General features: G+C 50.0%; 1 protein-coding gene across 2 annotated transcripts; it reads right to left on the minus strand.

Annotated features, from left to right (window-relative positions):
* Positions 1-5,527: 5,527 nt before the first annotated feature.
* PIM2 (Pim-2 proto-oncogene, serine/threonine kinase) lies at positions 5,528-15,075 on the minus strand. 2 transcript variants are annotated; one of them, XM_069645482.1, is made up of 6 exons: positions 14,889-15,075; positions 11,819-11,925; positions 11,461-11,511; positions 9,038-9,407; positions 7,958-8,134; positions 5,528-7,085 (listed from the first exon to the last, which is right to left on the minus strand). In XM_069645482.1, the coding sequence occupies exons 1-6, from the start codon at positions 14,926-14,928 to the stop codon at positions 6,943-6,945; spliced, it is 888 nt and encodes a 295-aa protein (XP_069501583.1). In that variant the 5' UTR covers positions 14,929-15,075; the 3' UTR covers positions 5,528-6,942. The 2 variants fall into 2 exon arrangements, with proteins under 2 accessions (XP_069501583.1, XP_069501582.1); XM_069645481.1 differs by lacking the exon at positions 14,889-15,075 and adding an exon at positions 12,520-13,758.
* Between the last annotated feature and the right edge of the window lie 8,054 nt (positions 15,076-23,129).

Below are 23,129 nucleotides of genomic sequence, written 5' to 3' on the forward strand. Positions count from 1 at the left end.
GGTAGTGACGAGTGTTGTAAACCAGGATGTACTGCACAGAAGCAGAATCATCTGTAGGCTCCCAGAGCCGGGGTAGCAAGGGGTGCTGTAAACAATGATGTACTGAACAGAAACAGAGTCATCTGTGAGTAGCAGAGCTGGGGGGCTGGGGAGGGCTGCTGTAAACCAGGATGTATTGCACGGGTGCAGAGTCATCTGTGGGCTCCCAGAGACGGGGTAGCAAGGGGTGCTGTAAACAGGGTGTAATGCACAGATGCAGAGCCTTCTGTGGCCTCCCAGAGCCGGGGTAGCAAGGAGTGCTGTAAATGGGGTGTAATGCACAGATGCAGAGCCTTCTGTGGCTTCCCAGAGCGGGGGTAGCAGGGGGTGCTGTAAACCAGGATATACTGCACAGAAGCAGTCATCTGTGAGTACCAGAGATGGGGCTGAAGGGCAGGATTTAATATGCAATGGCAGAGCCATCTGTGGGCCTCAGAGGCGGGATAAAAATGGGCGCTGTGGGACATGGCAGGGTGTAATATACAAAAGCCATATGTCGGCCCCAGAGCTGTGATGCCAATGGGTGCTGCAGGTGAATAATGACGTGCACTGACAGCGGGATCTGTGGCCTCCAGAACTGGGACAGCAAAGGGGGTTAAGGGGACACATGGTGTACTCTGGCAGAGCGTGTGGTCCCGGAGCTTGAAGGGCACTGGCAGCGTGGATTCCAAGGCTGGGGAACAAGGGAGCCTCAGGCGAGTAATGTATGTGTACAGGTATCTGTGTCCCCCAGTTATTGCATAGCAAGGGAACTTTAGGTGAATAATGATGCGCACTGGCAGAGCCGTGTCCCCCAGATTATGGGTGACGACGGAGCTTCAGATGAGTAGTGATGTGCACTGTCAGAGCCATCGGTGACCCCCAGAGACTGCATGGCAAAGGAGCTTCAGGTGAATAATAATGTGCATTGGTGAAGTCATACGTGGGCCTCTGCGCGGGGACAGCAAAGGAGCTTCAGGTGTGCACCCACATAATGCATAGCAACTGAGCTTCAGCTGTGCACCCAGATAACGGATAGCAACTGAGCTTCAGGTGTGCACCCAGATAACGGATAGCAATGGAGCTTCCGCTATGCACCCAGATAACGGATAGCAACTGAGCTTCAGGTGTGCACCCAGATAACGGATAGCAATGGAGCTTCCGCTATGCACCCAGATAACGGACAGCAATGCAGCTTCAGGTGTGCACCCAGATAGCAATGGAACTTCAGGTGAATAATGAATAGCACTGGCAGAGCCATCGGTGACCCCCAGAGACTGCATGGCAAAGGAGCTTCAGGTGAATAATAATGTGCATTGGTGAAGTCATACGTGGGCCTCTGCGCGGGGACAGCAAAGGAGCTTCAGGTGTGCACCCACATAATGCATAGCAACTGAGCTTCAGCTGTGCACCCAGATAACGGATAGCAATGGAGCTTCCGCTGCACCCAGATAACGGACAGCAATGCAGCTTCAGGTGTGCACCAAGATGGCAATGGAGCTTCAGGTGAATAATGATGCGCACTGGCAGAGCCATCTGTGGAGCCCAGGGCAGGGACAGCAAAGGAGCTTCAGGTGTGCACCCACATAATGCATAGCAACTGAGCTTCAGCTGTGCACCCAGATAACGGATAGCAACTGAGCTTCAGGTGTGCACCCAGATAACGGATAGCAATGGAGCTTCCGCTATGCACCCAGATAACGGATAGCAATGCAGCTTCAGGTGTGCACCAAGATGGCAATGGAGCTTCAGGTGAATAATGATGCGCACTGGCAGAGCCATCTGTGGAGCCCAGGGTTGGGACAGTAACAGAGCTTCAGGTGTGCACCCACATAATGCATAGAAATGGTAGGGCTGGAACAGCAATGGAGCTTCAGGTGAATAATGATGCGCACTGGCAGAGCCATCTGTGGAGCCCAGGGCTGGGACAGTAACAGAGCTTCAGGTGTGCACCCAGATAATGCATAGCAATGCAGCGTCAGGTGTGCACCCACATAATGCATAGAAATGGCAGGGCTGGAACAGCAATGGAGCTTCAGGTGAATCGTGATGCGCACTGCAAGAGCCATCTGTGAAGCCCAGGGCTGGGACAGCAATGCAGCTTCAGGTGTGCACCCAGAAAATGGACAGCAATGCAGCTTCAGGTGTGCACCCAGATAGCAATGGAGCTTCAGGTGAATAATGATGCGCACTGGCAGAGCCATCTGTGGAGCCCAGGGCTGGGACAGCAACAGAGCTTCAGGTGTGCACCCACATAATGCATAGCAATGGAGCTACAGTTGTGCACCCAGATAATGGAGAGCAATGCAGCTTCAGGTGTGCACCCAGATAGCAATGGAGCTTCAGGTGAATAATGATGCGCACTGGCAGAGCCATCTGTGGAGCCCAGGGCTGGGACAGCAACAGAGCTTCAGGTGTGCACCCACATAATGCATAGCAATGGAGCTACAGTTGTGCACCCAGATAATGGAGAGCAATGCAGCTTCAGGTGTGCACCAAGATGGCAATGGAGCTTCAGGTGTGCACCCAGATAATACATAGCAATGGCAGGGCTGGGACAGCAATGGAGCTTCAGGTGAATAATGATGCGCACTGCAAGAGCCATCTGTGGAGCCCAGGGCTGGGACAGCAACAGAGCTTCAGGTGTGCACCCACATAATGCATAGCAATAGGGTTCAGGTGTGCACCCACATAATGCATAGCAATGGCAGGGCTGGGACAGCAATGGAGCTTCAGGTGTGCACCCAGATAACCCATAGCAATGGCAGGGCTGGGACAGCAATGGAGCTTCAGGTGAATAATGATGCACACTGGCAGAGCCATCTGTGGAGCCCAGGGCTGGGACAGCAATGCAGCTTCAGGTGTTCACCCACATAATGCATAGCAATGGGGTTCAGGTGTGCACCCACATAATGCATAGCAATGGCAGGGCTGGGACAGCAATGGAGCTTCAGGTGAATAATGATGCGCACTGCAAGAGCCATCTGTGGAGCCCAGGGCTGGGACAGCAACGGAGCTTCAGGTGTGCACCCAGATAATGCATAGCAATGGCAGGGATGGGACAGCAATGGAGCTTCAGGTGAATAATGATGCGCACTGCAAGAGCCATCTGTGGAGCCCAGGGCTGGGACAGCAACGGAGCTTCAGGTGTGCACCCACATAATGCATAGCAATGGGGTTCAGGTGTGCACCCACATAATGCATAGCAATGGCAGGGCTGGGACAGCAATGGAGCTTCAGGTGAATAATGATGCACACTGGCAGAGCCATCTGTGGAGGCCAGGGCTGGGACAGCAATGCAGCTTCAGGCATGCACCCACATAATGCATAGCAATGGGGTTCAGGTGTGCACCCACATAATGCATAGCAATGGCAGGGCTGGGACAGCAATGGAGCTTCAGGTGAATAATGATGCGCATTGGCAGAGCCATCTGTGGAGCTCAGGGCTGGGACAGCAATGCAGCTTCAGGTGTGCACCCAGATAATGCATAGCAATGGCAGGGCTGGGGCAGCAATGGAGCTTCAGGTGAATAATGATGCACACTGGCAGAGCCATCTGTGGAGCCCAGGGTTGGGACAGCAACAGAGCTTCAGGTGTGCACCCACATAATGCATAGCAACTGAGCTTCAGCTGTGCACCCAGATAACGGATAGCAACTGAGCTTCAGGTGTGCACCCAGATAACTGATAGCAATGGAGCTTCCGCTATGCACCCAGATAACGGATAGCAATGCAGCTTCAGGTGTGCACCAAGATGGCAATGGAGCTTCAGGTGAATAATGATGCGCACTGGCAGAGCCATCTGTGGAGCCCAGGGTTGGGACAGTAACAGAGCTTCAGGTGTGCACCCACATAATGCATAGAAATGGTAGGGCTGGAACAGCAATGGAGCTTCAGGTGAATAATGATGCGCACTGCAAGAGCCATCTGTGGAGCCCAGGGCTGGGACAGCAACGGAGCTTCAGGTGTGCACCCACATAATGCATAGCAATGGGGTTCAGGTGTGCACCCACATAATGCATAGCAATGGCAGGGCTGGGACAGCAATGGAGCTTCAGGTGTGCACCCAGATAATCCATAGCAATGGCAGGGCTGGGACAGCAATGGAGCTTCAGGTGAATAATGATGCACACTGGCAGAGCCATCTGTGGAGGCCAGGGCTGGGACAGCAATGCAGCTTCAGGTGTGCACCCACATAATGCATAGCAATGGGGTTCAGGTGTGCACCCACATAATGCATAGCAATGGCAGGGCTGGGACAGCAATGGAGCTTCAGGTGAATAATGATGCGCACTGGCAGAGCCATCTGTGGAGCTCAGGGCTGGGACAGCAATGCAGCGTCAGGTGTGCACCCACATAATGCATAGCAATGGCAGGGCTGGGACAGCAATGGAGCTAATGCATAGCAATGGCAGGGCTGGGACAGCAATGGAGCTTCAGGTGAATAATGATGCGCACTGGCAGAGCCATCTGTGGAGCTCAGGGCTGGGACAGCAACGCAGCTTCAGGTGTGCACCCAGATAATGCATAGCAATGGCAGGGCTGGGACAGCAATGGAGCTTCAGGTGAATAATGATGCGCACTGCAAGAGCCATCTGTGGAGCCCAGGGCTGGGACAGCAACGGAGCTTCAGGTGTGCACCCAGATAATGCATAGCAATGGCAGGGCTGGGACAGCAATGGAGCTTCAGGTGAATAATGATGTGCACTGGCAGAGCCATCTGTGGAGCTCAGGGCTGGGACAGCAATGCAGCTTCAGGTGTGCACCCAGATAATGCATAGCAATGGCAGGGCTGGGGCAGCAATGGAGCTTCAGGTGAATAATGATGCGCACTGCAAGAGCCATCTGTGGAGCCCAGGGCTGGGACAGCAACGGAGCTTCAGGTGTGCACCCAGATAATGCATAGCAATGGCAGGGCTGGGACAGCAATGGAGCTTCAGGTGAATAATGATGCGCACTGGCAGAGCCATCTGTGGAGCTCAGGGCTGGGACAGCAATGCAGCTTCAGGTGTGCACCCAGATAATGCATAGCAATGGCAGGGCTGGGGCAGCAATGCAGCTTCAGGTGTGCACCCAGATAATGCATAGCAATGGCAGGGCTGGGACAGCAATGGAGCTTCAGTTGAATAATGATGCGCACTGGCAGAGCCATCTGTGGAGCCCAGGGTTGGGACAGCAACAGAGCTTCAGGTGTGCACGCACATAATGCATAGCAATGGGGTTCAGGTGTGCACCCACATAATGCATAGCAATGGCAGGGCTGGGACAGCAAGGGAGCTTAAGGTGACTGATGATGCGCACTAACCGGACTGTTCATGTAGTATTTCCAGAACACTAACGCGGGGTAAAGTTCACGGGTATAGAAATGAGGGCAAACTGATAACAAAAAATATAAATACATCAAAGGTTGGGGTGTACACAAAAGGGAACATGCTGTTGCCACAGTACAGCAGCCTGAGACATTTGCTACTACATAGAACATTCACTAGAAGAAATGAAAACAAGCATGTGCGTTCCAAAGTTTATTAAATAGAATAGATATTCAATCCTGGACAGGTCTTCCAAGTTGTATAAATAGTAATACAATAAGATTTTTTTTAAAAAGGTGTGTGCTGGACCACTGGCGTCGTCCTGTGGGGGTTGTGTCCCGCCCTCTGGAGGGCTGGGAGTCCTTCGATCCACTCGATCCCACAGGGGCTGGTGACCTCTACGCACAACTATTACATACAATACACAGTATTTACGGCCATCACAATCCTGGCTGGAACCAGAATCTCACCCCGAAGGGCATTTGGCGTTTACAGTGGAGATTGCCTTCAGCAGGGTGGGAGCTTGAAATCAATTTGGGGTGTGGGTGGGGATAAGGGGGACAGAATGCAGCATAAGGGGAGGAAAGCAGGCGGGGAATCGAAAAGATAACATGAAAAGGCAAAAAGGTCAGCTCAAGTGCAGTGTATAACATACATTGCGATTTAAAAACAAACGCGGCGTTTCATGGTTCACTTCCCACTCTTAAACATGTCAACATTTCATTCCACGATATAAAAAATGAGCCCTACCCACCCTTCCCTTCACTCGAGTCTACTCTCAGAAAGTGGCGCGAGCTGTTCCCGTGTTCCTGTCTCCAACTCGCAGGAAGGCGGGAATGCCCTCTGCAGTGCCAGTGCCACACCCTGGCAAGTGGCTGGCGTTTCGGCGGGAGCACCCAGTGCTTCAACCTTGCCCAGGTACCTGGGAGGCAACTCTGCCCTCCCTGGAAGCCGTTTCACCTCTTCAGCTAGAGTTTAGTTCTAAGACAGTGTGGCATCACATGGGCACAGGGATCCTCAGGCTTTGATTAGAGTGACCCCGGCGCCCTCCGTCTCTGGAAACTCGGACATGTTCAATGTTAGAGGCATTTGTACCGCCCACTCCTCTCACTATCCTATCCTACTCCCGCTTCACCTACTAACATGTGTGGGAGGTACTCCTCACCCCCTTCCACTACCGCTTGCACGGGCATTCCAGACTGGCCTACCGAGCAGCCAATGTGCTCATAGTTGTCCTGCTCCCTTACACTCCATGATTGTACCCTCCCTCCCCCACGCCCCACAAAGATGAAATTAACATTCCAGCAAAACAAGCTGCCAAGTTCCCCCACCCTCCCTCTCCCTCCCTCCCGAGGTCAGTGAAGACGATGCCATCGCATCTCCTGCGTTTCAAAGCCTGTAAAACCAGGCTCGCTAACACGTTCCTCCCCACTCTTTGGTGGGAAATAGTAACGTTCTTGATTGCAAGTCTCTCGGGGTCCAAAGGTGCGTGTTCACCCCCAGCCCCCCCCCCCCCGCCACCCCTGGCACTCCGCTGACGATCCCAGCCTGGGTGCAGGGAGCCCGCAAAGGGCGCTTTCTGGCCTTGTTCAATGTCCCAGTTGCTCTCCCGAGGCTAGTGTCCCGCTTCTGCAGCGAGGGTGTCCGGCAGCTGGCGGCTGATCTCTCCCTTCATCCAGGGGTGCATCAGGATCTGCTCTAGGGTGGGACGCTCCGACGGTCTCGTGGAGAGGCAGCGGCGGATCAGGTTCTGACAATCTGCAGACAATAACAAATATCAAAATGGAAGGTCAGTAAAACGTCGGCCCATGAAAACGGTTTCTTCAGCAGTGGACCATCCCGATTCATGCGCCGTCTGGTTAATCTAAGGGTGCCATGTGTTAATCCTCAGCCCACACACAGATAATTACTCAACCAATCACCAGAATCTAGCCTAAGCTTAATTACGGGTTGGGAACTTCCCCACTAAACCTGCCTCCTGAGATCCAGAGGCATTGCTGGGTGGGGAATGGGGGAGGCGGCTGAGGGGGCTATAGCCCCAGGTCTTTTGGTTGTAGCCCCGGATAGACGCTCAGGGGCTACAACCAACAGGCTAGCCAGCCCCCAGTCCGAGGGTCCCAAAATGAGTGTGGGCCTGGATCTCTTCCAGAACTAGCAACACCCCTGCTGAGATCACATCATGCCCTGGCCTCTGACCACACTTACTTTTGACTCATTGTGACTAGCAAATCATCAATATGAAGATGCACCGGTGCTCTGGGCCTTGCTGGGGGGAGATGAGGGGGATATAGCCCAGGGTCTTTTGGGTGTAGCCCTGGGGCTACAACCAACATTAGTGTAGCTCCAGATCCTTCACATGCCTAGAAACCCCCCTGGGGGCTCTGCATCCTATGGGTCTCCAGATCTTTTGTCCTACAACTCCCATCAGCTCGTCACTTTAGTCAAAGGTGAGAGAGCATGGGAGTTCTAGGCCAAACACTATTAGAGCCACAGGCTACAGACCCCTGCTCTATGGCAAAACAACTAGTTTCCAAACTGCACAACTTTCTAGAAAAGGTCAATGCTCATCCCACGTGTCTCGTCTCCTTTCTTTCTACCCACTGTATCCTCGCCAGTGCATCCAACCTTACCTTTGGAGACCTTGGTTCTAAATTCAGGCTGGGCCTTGAGGATCTCTTCGTCATGCTCAAAGGGGATGTCGCCACACACCATGTCGTACAGCAGGATCCCCAGGGACCAGATGGTGGCCGGTCGGGCATGGTAGCGGTGAAACGCAATCCACTCGGGCGGGCTATACACCCTTGTGCCTGTCGGACAAAATACGAGTGAGTAAAAAGAGCAGGGTTTCAAGTTACACAACATGCCAACAATTTCACACAGTGTGCGAGCTATCTATTTCCAAAGGGCGCACAGGTCAGGGGTCAAGACACCTGCTAGCACAGGCCCACATTGCTCTGTGCACCCACAGCACAACAGGTGGAGGTGTACTGTGCACAGAGCTAAGTGGTAGTTAGTGTACTTGTATTCAGGTACCAAATCGCATCATGCGTCCGCTTAGTGCCCAAGCGTGTAAATGGAGATCTATGGTTCTGCGAAAGAGATAGAGGACTGGCCTCCAGGTAATTATCCAACACGCAGGTACCTCGGAAAGACCAGTCAGGCTCTGGCAGAGCAAGTAATAGGTCAGGCAAGGGCGTAACAATCTGGAAATTGACAAATTAGCTTGTATGCCAGCCTACTTTGACATACAACCATTACAAATCTGCAGAGAGGCACTCAAACCCCCTCAGGGTGCAACACTGCTGTCAGACAGCCTAGGAATCAAGCAGTGTCATAGCAGAAGGGATCTTATTTGCATGAGGCATAAAATTCCTCTCGAGCATGTGTAAGCACTAGAGCAGGGTTCTGCAACCTTTAGATCTCCAGAGGTTTTGGACCACAACTCCCATCAGCCCCAACCAGCATATTTAATGGTGAGGGATTATGGGAGTTATAGTCCAAAACATATGGACAGCGGTAGGTTGTAGACCCCAGCATTGGAGAAAAGACGCCAAACATGTCGCCGGCCACAGGCTCACACTTAATCCCTTCACCCAAACAGGGCATAGCAACATATGGACAGCGGTAGGTTGCAGACCCCAGCACTGGAGAAAAGACGCCAAACATGTCGCCGGCCCTTCACCCAAACAGGGCATAGCAAGGCTTCTTACCATCAAAGTCTGTGTAGACTGTGTCCTTGATGTGGGCGCCAGAGCCAAAGTCAATGAGTTTCAGGTCACTGGTCCGCAGGTCCACGAGGATGTTTTCATCCTTGATGTCACGGTGTACCACCCCACGGCTCTGACAGTGCCGCACTGCTTCTACCACCTGCAGGAAGAAACCTCTGGCCAATTCCTCCTTCAATGGTCCATGGTCTGTGATGAAGTCGAAGAGGTCCTTCATCTGCTCAGGCCGTTCTAGCACCAGGAAGAAGCCATCCTTGACCTCGTACCAGTCCAGGAGACGGATCACCCCTCGGTGCCCTCCGCCAGAGCATACCTTCTTCATCAGGGCAATCTCTAGGGGTACCTGTGCGCTGCCCTGCAGAAGGGAAGAAGGAGGAAATCGCTTAAAGGAAGGAATGGGAAGGAATCTTCAACCCAAATGTCCACGTGACCCAGAAATGGCAGCAACGTAGATTTTGGAAGAGCAAGAGGCCACGTGAATAACAGTAGAAGTCCAGAACTATTAACATTTTAAAACTCGACACATTTTTTTTAACTAAAACAATATAGAATGGGATGGTTGGTCTTAATCTTGTTATTGGGAAAAACGACTAGAAAAAACAAGCCGTAGGCTGACTCGACAAAAGGAAACATTTCGTAAGCTAACCCCGACTACAAACCATTCAGTGGGAGGCGAGTGGGGAGGGAGCGAGTGTTATTTTTGTATGTTCTCTGGAAAGATGACAGCGTTCCCCTGTGATTCGCATCTGAAGCATCTGTCAGAGGCATGTGTTTCCGGGGGTGGGCCTCCGAAGTGGGAAGTGAATCGTGTCCCACTGCGTTGACGGGCGCTGAACCCTTCCCACACGGACACCCAGCCAGCCGCCGTCAACAGTCTCTGGCGAGCGGCCAGGCACGGTGCATTGTCAAACGGCTCACTCACTACACAGAGCAGTGGGGGCGCGATGAAAAGAACGCGGAACCATGGCGAGGTCCTCGGCGGCAGGCCTCCTGCCGAGTCCGCGCCCTAGAGGGTGGGCTCGGCTCATGAAGTTACTGTGGCACCGCTGAGATGAGGAGGTATGCCAAGACAACAACCGCGGACGTAAAGTCAAAAGCTGGGCCTCTGAGGTGATGGAGGGAAGGGCCGAAGAGTCCACAACATGCCCCTTATTTTCCAGCGCTTAAAACGCTATAACATGTAGCCCGAGGCGCTATATAAATACAAGATAACGCGTATGGTTGTAAGAGGATTCTAAACCCAGCTCCCCATCTGACCAAGGGTGCAGGACTCGGGGCAGCACCCACGGGGTTTTTGTTGACCAAGGAAAGCACACCAACGTAAACAAACCTCACTGGGGCAGGGCTTCGCGTGACTGCGCCTGTGACTCACTGTGCGAGGCAGACTCGGGGAAACCAAAGCAAACAGCCCGCTTGTTGCTGCTATTCGGTTGTGTCATTCCATACACAGAGAGACATATTTAGAGCCAACTCGTTACCCTGGGTCCAGGCAGGTGCGTGACACGATGGTTGTCGGGACAACGTAACCTGCATTTCAGAACGGCCTGCTTAGAGCCACGGACATGTCGTCAGTACTGGCCAGGGCACGATTCAAGCGGATGGATTGCCTGGCCCCACGGGATGCTAGGATTCCACAGTGATTGCCACACCCCTAAGTTCTATTTACACCATTTACTAACAAGCCCTCTTGGCCTGCGCTGGAGTGCCAGGTCAGAAGTGGGAGAGAAATAAGGGGGTGGTATGTAGTCGCTCATTACGTTAAGATAGCTCAGCAGGTTGAGCGCTTGCTGCTGCGCTCTGTGTGTGATCTGTCTCTAGGATATTGTTTTTTTGGGCGGAGGGGGCTTATTAAGACATGCTGAGTGTATATTGTATATGTAGAGTCTTGTAAAATGCATACATTGTTAATAAAAAAAAGATAGACGAGTATCAAATTCAGTTGGGTGATATTGTAAATACATATGTTCTCTAAAGTGCTCTGGCCGAAGCGCTATATAAATAACACATTCTCATTACATGTTTAGTAAAACCCACCATTCACATTAAGGGCCCAATTGATGGAATTTGTTGCACGGCTCAAAGTGACTGCACTGCTGACAAACCCGATTCATGGAACTGTTCAAAGTGCATTTTTGCAGTGCAAAGTCATTTTTTCAGTACAAAATTAACTTTGCACTGACTGCACAGCAAAAATACACTTTGCACAGTTCCATGAATCAGGGTTTGTGTCAGCAGTGCAAAGTCACTTTGAACCGTGCAAAAAATTCCACGAATCGGCCCATAGACTCCCTCCACGACATACCCGTTTCAACCATCGCTTCAAAAAGAATGATCTGCCCTGGGCCAGCTCGAAAGCAAAGCGAATATTAACCATGTGTATATGGTTAAAGTCCCAGAGAGAAACTCACCTGTGGCGTCCATTCCATCACACGGTTCCGGGTGACGTGCTTCACTGCCACCTGAAGAAGGGTGAAAAAGAACAAAGTGATGAGTGCTGAGGCCCCCCAAGTAACATGGGAAGAAAAGAAAACAACTCTAGGACAGGCCATAAGCACAATCACACATCAAAGGGTAAAGATGGGACAACTAAGCAGGGAGCATTGTTCTTTTTATCCACTCGTTCTACCATCCCCAGAGAAACAGAAGCATTGGGAATACTTAACTAGCTTTGAAGTTCTCCTCCAGAGCCCGTGGGTATGCTGTACAGAGCCCCAATGTCCCCCACTCTTCCGAACCCCGACCCCTTCGCACAATCGCATTTCTTACCTGCATCCCATCGGCAATCCGGTGTCCGGCATACACAGTGCCAAATCCGCCTTTGCCCAACAGCGCCCCCAACTGGTAAACCTTCTCAAATGGCTCCTTGTCTTTGCCTGGAGAAGAAAGAAGAGAAACGTGAGTCCGCTACTGCGTTTGGGGAGGCGGTTGTGTTAGTTTATTTTATTTATAGAGCGCACCTGACCCAGGGGGTGGGGGCAGTGTGGATCGGGCCACTGGCCTAGATGGCCCTTAGCACGGCTGGTAGGACGGGGCAAGTGTCAGAGGAGCGTCGGGCAATGCTAGAATGAGAGCCTGGCGCTGCCCCTGTAGCAGGACACGGGCCTGCCAAGATATGAGCCCGCGGCAGCTGGGGGCAGCTGGATGCATGGTGGGGTGAGCCTTGGGTACTGAGGGCGGTTTAGCAACGTGGGTAAGGAAAATTCCAATGGACCAACGCCAACTAGCCTTATACACCTTTTATTGAACAAATGGCAGAATTGCACTTTAGTTTTCAGGGAGGGGGTTGTCGCAATTAATGTCACGCGTTTAGTTGAAGTGTTACTAAATCGATCGTTCTTTCGTGTAGTGCGGAGGACGTAGACTACCCCAAATACAGTAATTAATAATAGTATTTATTGTGATATAGTTTACATTATAAACTTTACAGCAACTTTTATAAAACTATGAAAATACAGTAAACATCACACCTGGCCATGTGTTCGTTACGCCCCCCTGCCATGGGGCAACACACACGCGCCACATTTTTCACAAGAGCGTCCACGGCACTTCCCTAATCTGTTAGATGTACAGTTGGGACTGTCCGGTGTGAGGCACCGTCTACACAGGTATGGCCAATGTTATGGTACACTCAGTCGCACTTGTACGCTGCGCCCAAGTTCCCGCCCGAAACATTTACGCTCTCGTAGTACATGAGCGTGAGCCGAAACTGGCCTCCGGGGAGGGAACAGGTCTTTCAGGCAGGTCGGAGATGGGTTCTTCTTCAATGGCTTTGGCAGGAACCGGTTGCACAAGCCTGGGCGTGGGCTTCCCGGCATCAATGGCTGCTCTTGGCCGGCGCGCCCCCTAGCGGGCCGCAGCCTCCCTACGGCAGACAGGCCCGCACAGGCCCAGGTGTACACACAGATACCAGGCGTGGCCGCACAGGGTGCGTGCGTGGGCTGAGGATGCCTGCATGACTCAGCCGTAGTAAAAGGCTCGGCCCCACCCAAGGTAGACACACCCCCCCTCGCCACCCTGGGGTTCAGCGCCAAAGGGACGGGGTGAGTGGGTTGACGTCCATCAGAATCCCTTTCGGGTCATTTAACAAGCGAATTCCAATCTGCATTTACCCAAACTGGAGACAACGGATTCAAGTATCAGATAAGCACATGCTAAAGGCCAGAACTAGCAACGGAAGGTGCAGCAGTGGGCCATCTTGCCACCCTACCCACAGAGACAAATTAAGGCCAGGATGCATCCGTCCTGTGCACCACAATAAAGGGCAACCATGCCCAACCAAAGCATCTCCCTTCACTCTGCCGTGGCACAGAAGGGACCTGTGGAGCTGGGCTGGGGAGTGGAGCAGGGTGCCAGCGGCACAGCATCCACAGGGCCACCTACCTGGCAGGTGCGGGCAAGAGATGCCATATGCTGGGCGTCGCCTGTCGGGCTACCCTACACATAAGCCTGCCGCATTTAATGACAGTGAAGCGTGGCTGCCAAGTGTACTGCACTCGGCCTCTCCCTACGATGCTAGTGTGTGTGTGTGTTTGCATAATGTGTGCATGCGCGCCTGTGCCACACTCGGCCCGTGTGGCAGGTTCCCAAATTACTCATCACACAGAAACCCAATAAGAGACCCCCAGTAATTCAGCAAGGCTAGATTTGGCTCTGTACCATTTAGACCTTCAATGAATTGCACCAGATCCATTTCTGGCAGCTGCACCCCGCCCCCTCCCCTGACTCCCAAAATGATTTATAATGAACCACTTAGCAAGCACTAGACTGGAGTACCACTCTTCACAAGGGCAGCTGACCCTCACAGAGACCTGAACAAGCTGAGCAAGAACTTCTGCCAACGACAGGATCAGAACCTCTGATCAGGAGAGAAACTGCAAACCCTGTTGCCCGCTACCCGCAGGCCATCCCGGCAAATATCCTGTGAAACCAGCCTTACTGTGACAAGTCCACACAGACCATGAAGAATTCCAACCCATGACTACACACTGAACCCGAGAGGGAGGAGTAATGAGGCTCAAGCCTCGATATCACATAATCACTGCTGATGGATAAAATGTGTCAGCAAGAAGAAGAAAGAAGCGCTACACGAGAGAGCCCACTACCCCGGGGTAGGTGTGAGTCACTCCACTCCCACAAAGTCAAGACATCTCCTCCACGCATCTGCAATGTCGGCATAACACTCGGTGGATCTAGTTAGGTATTCATCACCGCCACTTAACATGGTTAAAGCATTACAAATTCGGTTTGAAATGCAACTCTCAAGCCTATGGCATCTGGAGTTCTCCTGACTAGATCACCCACCCCGGCTCTCTCCTTCTTTCTAGTATTCTTACGTGTACAATTGAGTGAAGCATTATAAAAAAAAATAGCACTTATTACGCTGACTCACACTTTCTGAGACTTGCTTTCAAGACCATATGGGCATCTCCCTCTGGCGTTTAGGATGAGGAAAGTTAAAGCGCCTGCTTGGTCTTGGAAAAGGACTGGGAATCTGGGATCCCCCCCAATACTATCCCATTTCAAGCCAGGATGACCTATTGGTCCAGTGCCCTTTGCTCCCTTCGTGCTTTAGAACTTGCATTCTTGCATTTTATTAAGGGGCGGGAAACGAACTACGGGTTGCAGGATAAGAATTGACGGTTGGACGGACACCCACTTAGATTTGGCACGGGGTAAAACAAGAGGTTTCCGAGTGCACGGGCGCCGTCCGGCTGTGAAAGCGGATCACAAGAGTGGGGTTCTGCGTGTTCCCCCTGACGTAACGTGACGCGGTTCAGCAGCCTACCAGCTCAAAGACCCCGGACTCAGAAGCCGCGCATGCGTTCTGCCATCCTACCTGGAGCGGAGTACAGCGCCTCGATGGTCTTGGTCAGCATGGCGGCCACCTGCAGAAGATGGAGCCTGGAATCCGCCCGGGGTGATTGCAACGGCTGAGAGGGGGGCGCGCGCGCGCAGGTCCACACAAGGGCGGGCGGGCGGGCGGGCTCGCGAGACCCAAGTAGAAGACCGACCGTAAACACAGAAAGCGAGCAACTGAAGCGGCGCGAGCCGACGCCGCAGCCTAGGTTACACAGGCGAAGCGCCACGCCCTTCCCCGTCCCCTCTTGGCCAATCAGCGCCGGGTTCCGTGGAAATTCCACGCTAAGGCAAGACAACAAAACAGAGGCACCACAACAAACCCTCCCCTCGTTAGCATACGGAGCACCCCCGGACCAATGGCTGCGAGCCCATGCAAATAGCTTCTCTGGAAGCCTGCGGCCGATACCGTAGAAGGAAGGACATTTGCATCCATACTTCCTGTGCTATGGGGCCTATGTGGAAGTGGAAATGGGCTCGAGGGGAACCACCCCCAAGAAAAAATATTTGGGGGGGGGGGTGAGGTGGGGTGAGGGTTGCTTTGTGTGAGACAGGGAGCAGGGTAAGGAAATGTATCAGTGGAAACGCTACGTCGAGAAGGGGTTTTCACTCAATATTGTGGGGAAGCACCTTATGTTATGATGATGATATGATAGGTTATTTATGACGCGCTTAATACCCAGAGGTTTCTAAGCGCGTGGGTTCTAATGTATCGGTGGAAATACTCCATATGAAGATGGGGCTATCGTAACGGAAAACACTGATGATGTGAACTGTGAAACGTAAGAAAAATAAGATTCCAGCATGTGAGGATAAGGATGTTTTGGCGACATGCTCTTGAGTCTGAAAACAAAAGACAACAGAACCCCTCTGCAGATCCCACATATATTGAATTTGAGGATTTTGAGCCATGAAATATTTTTCAAAGACCAATATATCTAAAAATAAGGTCATTGAGTTTGACTAAGACTACATTAATGTCTAACGGGCCACCAAAGGTGACGGTCGTGAGACCCGTTTAAATTCTATGGAGCCATTACGGTGTGGCAGGGTTACTCTAGTAATGTGTATGGGACCTCTGAGGTTAGTGAGGAGTACACACATATCAATTTCAATTCAATCAAAATCAATTGAATTGAAATAAATATCTATGGAGTCATGGAGGTAGTTTATAAGGGGTACAGTATTCAAGTTTATGGAATACTTGCACCTCACGTAGCAAATCCATCAGAGTTAAAGTTAGCCCACAAAGAGAAAATTCACAAATATTCCGTCTCCCTGCATGCTTTACTGGAACTCTATGCCACTGGAGGCTAGGAATGCCTTCATCATCGTCCAGTTCCAAAATACACTAATAAGGAGGTGCTTCCATCAATACCTCCTGGATGACTGAAACCACATTTTTCCGCCCTCCTGCCAACAGCACTGCCAAAAACACAATGCCCAACGCTGGCTTACATACGTAAAGGGGTTTATAGTGATTGTTTCGACAGCCATAGTTTCCAATGGCAAAGTTTCGACAACAAAAGCGTCCAAAAAAAGGCAGTAAAAAAAATAAATATGGGGGTCCACCCCAACCCCCGTTTTTTTTAACCCTTAACAGCCATTTTAGTTAAAAAAAACCTTTACCTAACAAAAAAATGCATTTTTTCGATGCATTTTTGTCGAAACTTTTGCCATTCGAAACTGTTTTTTCGAAACAATGCCTGGATGCCCGTAAAGGGGTGCCCTGCTCTCAAGCTTGGTTTGTTCTGTAAATGGTAACATTAACATAAATCAAAATACTGATGCTAACTAGAAGACTAAATTCAGGTCTACGCTGCTTGTTAACGCACGTTTGGCAAGTAACAATGGCCAAAACTACCACCAGCTACACAATGCACTGCAGGCGGGCACACTTGACTTCAGGCCCACGCTTCTGGCAGTGCCCAATTGTGCTGCTGGCCCGTCTGAGACTTGACTTTTGCAAGTACTTGGATGCTCTCACAAGACGATTTTGGAGTTTGGCTCCATTTTCAGGGGCGAGTGTTCACAGTGCAACTGAAAGCGCACTAGCCAGGCGGGGTTCAAGCTAGCTCGGGCCAAGTTACTCCTTGGAGCTCTACCCGAGGATGAATCCAGTGTGCTCTCAGAGCCGAGGTCAGACCCGCCTGAGACCTGCCTGCTCGCCAAAAAATGGACAAGACAATCTTAATGGTATTTATTCTGGGAGCAGTTGGCGTGTCCTGTCCCGCCCCCAGCAGCGAGAGTCGTTCTACCAGAGGCCCAGTGCCACATACCTGCCCCACCCACCACTGCCAGTCAGGAGGAAGCTGCACTTCTTTTGAAATGCACAGCTCAGCCTCAGTGCTCATCTTCTGCATAAAAAGGGGCCTGGTAGGGCCTCCCTAAAACCGTGTTATCGCCTTCTGTGTTTTCCATTTCTTTCCAGAATTAACACAACAAAGCACAACATTGTTTGGGAGTGTAGGGGGAAGCAGGGAAGATGCCTGGCCAACATGTCATGATGGTGACAGATCCGAAAGTGAATGGCACTGAGCAAACTGGAGAATAGTGGGGAATATGATAAAATGCCTTAGTTTCTCCGTTATTAGAAACAAATGCAAAATGTATATTTCAGTATATTTAAACTACAGCTGATAATCACAATCACACTAGATTACATATCAATATTGCTTATGTCGTGAATATTCACACGTTCTAAACCAGTTTGTAACTACATTTAAATTAAGAAATTATGTGTAACTAAATCATTCAAATATGCACGATTGCCCTATTTGCATTGGAAGCAAATGCACAATGGACCATTTTGAAATGCTCCCACCCCTGCATTAAAGTTCTTTGGTAGTGGGCAGGCATCCCTGTCCATCCATTCGCATGTTTTGTTATGACAAAAGCTAAAAGTTGTGCGCGACTCACACAAAGCTTATAAAACTGGAGTGGTTGTTGCATGTGTCTCTGCCTTAGTTACTATCGGCGTCATGTGAACATAATTGTTTCAATAGTGAGTTGAAATGATTTGCCCAGGATCACACACCTTGGTTGAATGGTGAACCTGAAATGTGAGCACTGTCTGGGATTTAGGCATTTTAACACGTCTTTGGAGCACTAGCTCTTGTTTTTACAAGTTTCTGTTTGTGATCTGCAAAATACTCCATTTTATGCAGCCATGTTCCTGGCTCGGTTTGGCCCTGAGAGCCAGGCCAAACCCTCTGGCTCGGCCCTACTCAGCAATTCCCTGTCTCTCCCAGCTCTTCATTGTGGTTAAGGCTCGAGAGTGGGAAGGCCCTTCAGAAAATGAATGGAAGGGCCCGTCCTAGCAGTCAAAAGAGGCGCCAAAGAACATACATATGCCACAGAATGCCAGGGGGTGCAACTTCCTGATCTCTACCTTCAGTCGGACCACGCGACGTGCACAGGAGAGCCCCCAGAGGGCCTGAATGTTTATTACGTGCTACCACGTCGACCCATTTACCCCAAAAATGAAAACCCATCCGCGTTTGTCGTGGTGGGCTGACGGGAGTATTTGCAAATAGGAAAACAAACAGGGCCCGCGCACGTGATCATGCGCGTAGGCCCCCTTTGCCGTCCTTCAGCAATTCATGTCACGGCTGGCGCGAGCGCGGTTCAACACATACCGTTTCCGCAGGTATGCCGAGGAATGTGGTCGGGGCAGAAACTGAACCATTCTTTCTCTCGCCCCCACAGGAGTTTACTTCCGTCTTTTGTGTGTGTGTGTGTGTGTGTGTGTGTGTGTGTGTGTGTGTGTGTGTGTGTGAGAATGTGAATGAACTGGGTGCAGAGTGGAGACATGAGCTAGTACGAGGGAAAAGGTCACATGCTTAGCATAGCTCAACAGAGGCACCAACCCGGTTCAACTTTGTTCCAGTTGCTTCGACATTAGGCCATGTTCTAGTGGAGAACCAAGCAGACTGCAGGGCCTGTAAGGAAATCAGGAGAACATCTGCTAGGGTATGTACATGGCCTATAGGGCTGTGGTGGGGTCATTCTGTGATTCATCCCAATCCAGCCTTATCGACTAGCACGAAGTAAGCCACCAGATTCCATCATGTGTTCATTTGACAGCCCCACAGCATATGAAGCCAACCCACTCAGCCCTGCTTTCTTCAGCAACAAAGGGAAGTCAATGGATACCATTTATGTGTCACGTGCTTCCAGCAAGCATATCAGATACTGACCCTTCGAGCATGCTTTAGAGAGCGCCCGTTGCCTTCTGCGCGTGCCCATAGCGGCCATTCTTTGGCAGTGGAATGTGACCAGGCAATGTGGGCTGGTCGAGATAGATAGGATTATTTAGGATTCTGAGACTGGATTTGATCCTGTTTGTTTGCAGGAGGCTCAGTTGGAGGGTGCAGTTGCCCCAAACCATAGCACACTTTTTAATGTAGACTTTTGTAAAATATGAGGAGTGCAGTAGACTTGGAATGGCGTTGACCAGATCATTAATGCTTGGCATTGCCTTCGTTATTTATTTATTTTTAGCATTTTTTGAACGCCGAAACCTAAAGGTATCACAGCGTTTGTTACAACATTGTCATTCCGTTACAAGGACAGTAATCAGTTACGTTGAGGACTTAGTCATATTTGCGAAAAGCCAGGTTTGGACAAGTTTTTCAAATGCTGAGTACGGCTGTTCTTTTCTTATGGATGAAGGAAAAGTTTTCTATAGAGTCGGGGCAGCAAATGCGAAGCTGGAACCTCCCGCCCTTTTTGCCTTTGTATCTCGGAATGTCAAGCGTGATGAGATTCTTCTTTTCCAGAAGTGAGGAAGCCTTTTGCGCCTTACCATATGAAAGGCAAATGCCATTCGTCCTGTGCAGTTTGAGTGGTTATGCAAAGGCAATTTAATAAAATGTGCATATTTCCCCTTGATATTCTAATTTCTGACAACGTCACATCGCATTGCGTTTGTTGATGAGTCCCCCCACTTAAATGTTTAGGACTTGTCCCCTGCAGGCTAGTACAGTACTAATAATAGGAACGCATAAAAGCAGAACATGCTTAAAAGGGACAGGGTACTTAGGTTAGCAGTTGTTAGACACGTGATGACTCACACGTGACTGCTGCAAGAATATGATGTAGGCAAACTGTGAACTCCTTTGCCTTCAATGGTGTGGTGTCCCCTCCCCATGGGAAAATACACCTGTAATGCAGAGTCTGAGAGACGATTTCAGTGGCCATCCAAGACCAAACCTGCATTTGGAAATCCCAAATGGCTGTCCAGCTTTTGTCACCTCATCTGGAATTCCCATGTCATGTGATGACAAACAGTCACACCGCCTGATGGGAAGAATGGGCGGGATCAGCAACACTAAGCTGATAGGAAGGTGTAGAGGTGGCACATTCCCATTGCAACCAGATGCCGGGGGAGGGGTTTGATAAGAGCAGCTTCAGCAGAAAAGGGAGAAGCAACCAGGAGCTGGAACATCACGTGACACTTTAAGAGAGGTAATCCTAGAGGACTGCTCTGGGGAATTCCTCTATAACTGTGACTGCTCGATCCAACGAGTTATATATTGGTTACGGCCATCACGGCTTGGACTTGACACCAGCGTAATACTTATAACGCTCTGCTTCTTGTGGGATTTCCCATTTATTGATTTCTCCGATATACTCTATGTTCTTGTGCCTTGAAAACGACCTGCGTGTCGAAACACGTGTCGGCTGATTCTGCAACAATTAAAGCATCAATTTTATAATTAGTGCTCTTTATTCATATGGTGTTTAGCGCATCTCCACCTCAACTCCCTTCTTGTACATATAATCCTAGAGGCACTCTCGGCCTGCTGTGGTGTAACCTTGATGAGCTTTGCTCCTGCGCCTATTGGGAGCCCGAAGAGCCTTGAACCGGAGAAACACTCTGAGAAGCTCCCTGAAGCCATGCATCTCCTTGAAGCCCTGAAGAAACATATGGCAGTATCATTCCGTGACCCTACTAGCCGGAAGGGTTTTATTCCCGAAGATGGTATGTCTTGGAGGTATTACAATCCTTTATGTGATAACTCTGTGAAGTGTTGAGACCGTGCATGCTGTGACTTCTCTACATGAAGCATTGAAACACCAAAGAGACAGTGCCCCCAGCTTTGCCGATGCAGGGGAAACCTGTATAGCGGGGCTTGTTATGAAGAACTGCTCCAGAAGCGAAGTATCCTGGGAAATGTATTGAATATCAAAACCCAATGCACTTGTGACCCAGGATGAAAGAGTTAGTCAAATGAAATGTAACAGTTCTGTTTTTACTATACATAATCCAGTGAATATTGGTTATTTATAATGCGCTTAAAACCCAGAGGTTTCTAAGCGCGGACCCGGGGCAAGCACGTTGCCGTTGAGCTATCCTCCTGAAACTATATTAGAATGTTGAATGTGGGATGTATGTAAGTAAAGGAAATCTCAGGCTCATTACAGTCTTGAGTAAGGGCCTGTAAGTAAGGGAATAGGTGAGGCTGATTAAAGTCTACCTGAGCGCATGAGCCGGCAAAAGTTTGTATAGCTTAAACCCCGTCGGTAAATAAATGCTTAGGCTAAGTGAAGGCTGTGATAGGGCCTGAGCAAGCAATGAGCCAAAACCTGTAAGGAAAAGATTATGAGGATTAAAGTCTATGTGAGGGTCTGAGCCAACACAGAGCTTTGTATGATGTCCTGTACTTCTCATGCAGGGTTAATATCCAGATGAATCCTGGCCAGGATGTCTCACTGACCAAAAACCTATCACTGAAATGGGCTGGAGGAGAAGAGGGCAGGAAGAGGAGTAGTGAGCAGGAGCAACTCCGAGGAAGTCGAGAAGAGGAAGAATAAGAGGTACTATGGCAAATGTCCAAGAATGATAAGGATAAGTTCCTTCTTACGTCTCCCACGATAACTGGGGATGAAGGTGGGGTGCACCTCACAAGTCCTCGCGCTCCATCTGGACACCGAGCACACCGCACGTGAACGCCATAACTACTCTACACCGGGTCACTTGGTTTGTTCTTGCATGCTGGCCCACCATCTCCTCAACAGGGATCAGTCCTGCATTCTATACTGTTTACCGGGCACAAACATTCACTCACAGAGGCGCCTGATCAGTCTGATCACCTCCTGCAGGTGGATCCCACGGCGGGCGGGCGGGAAGAAACGCTGCATGTTCCACTGCACCCTTCTGCACGCTGCTCATGGCCTCATCTATGGCAACTGAGAACCGCACGAGCTTGTGCACCTCCTGGTTGTCAAAAATAAGTGCATGCATAATTTGTCAACGACTTGGGAGCCGTCCCGTGCATACGCATGGCTTGGAACTGAGGGCTTTTTGTCCTTGTAATAATAATGCTTTGGGTTACCATACGCACTTTTTATTTTTCTATCTTTATTCCATAACATGTGTGTGTGTTGGGCCCCGATGCCTGAGGGCTTTCGGCACATTATAAAGAAATAAATAAAAATAAATAACCTAAGGTAAAGGTTTTTAATTCCGATATCTAGAAGAACAAATTGTAGAACAATTAAAGGATTTACCAAATAGTTATGCTTACTGCAGATCAAAGAATTTGCGGCTGCTGTATGTATGTTTGTAGAACAATGCTGCTGGAAGTGAAACATCGTTTGAAAAAATACATGTTCTAAAATGTGTGTTTAGACACTTTATCGTTCTAATCACATGGGATTTTGCGTAATTTACGTTGGTGTTGTGTGTAATGATCTGCATTATGTCTTTTATGATGGGTTTTCACCATCAAAATAATGATTGTTTCATTCATTCACTTCAGGATATTTGCAAATCGCGGGAATTCCATTACGATATTCAGAGCTTTCCTGTCAACGCCGAACGCAAACAAATACTATGACGTCACAACAGCAAAGTTGATCTACAACTGCAAAATAAACACTCTTAGCCTGTGCTGCCATGCAGGCAAGTGCAAGGTAGCATTCTCATACCCTCTGTCCATTCCAGCCTCACATAAAAGACAGGTATGCCACACATACCCGACCTGAATTGGTCCTGCTCTCTCATTCATGCCATCAGGTATAAACAGGTCAACTCAGATTTTTTAGAACAGGGCACACAGACCCTTTTTTCTCTACTGTTTGGGTAACATTGCAATTCATATATATAAAGAAGAGAAAACAACAAATACTTTTATTAACAACAAATGCTGGTGCCTCACACTCTCTCCCCTATCTACTCATACACCAAATAACTTTCATGGTTATGAGTACACTT

Source organism: Ambystoma mexicanum, chromosome 2p (assembly GCF_040938575.1).
Source record: "Ambystoma mexicanum isolate Mex_15411 chromosome 2p, UKY_AmexF1_1, whole genome shotgun sequence".
Taxonomy (NCBI): domain Eukaryota; kingdom Metazoa; phylum Chordata; class Amphibia; order Caudata; family Ambystomatidae; genus Ambystoma; species Ambystoma mexicanum.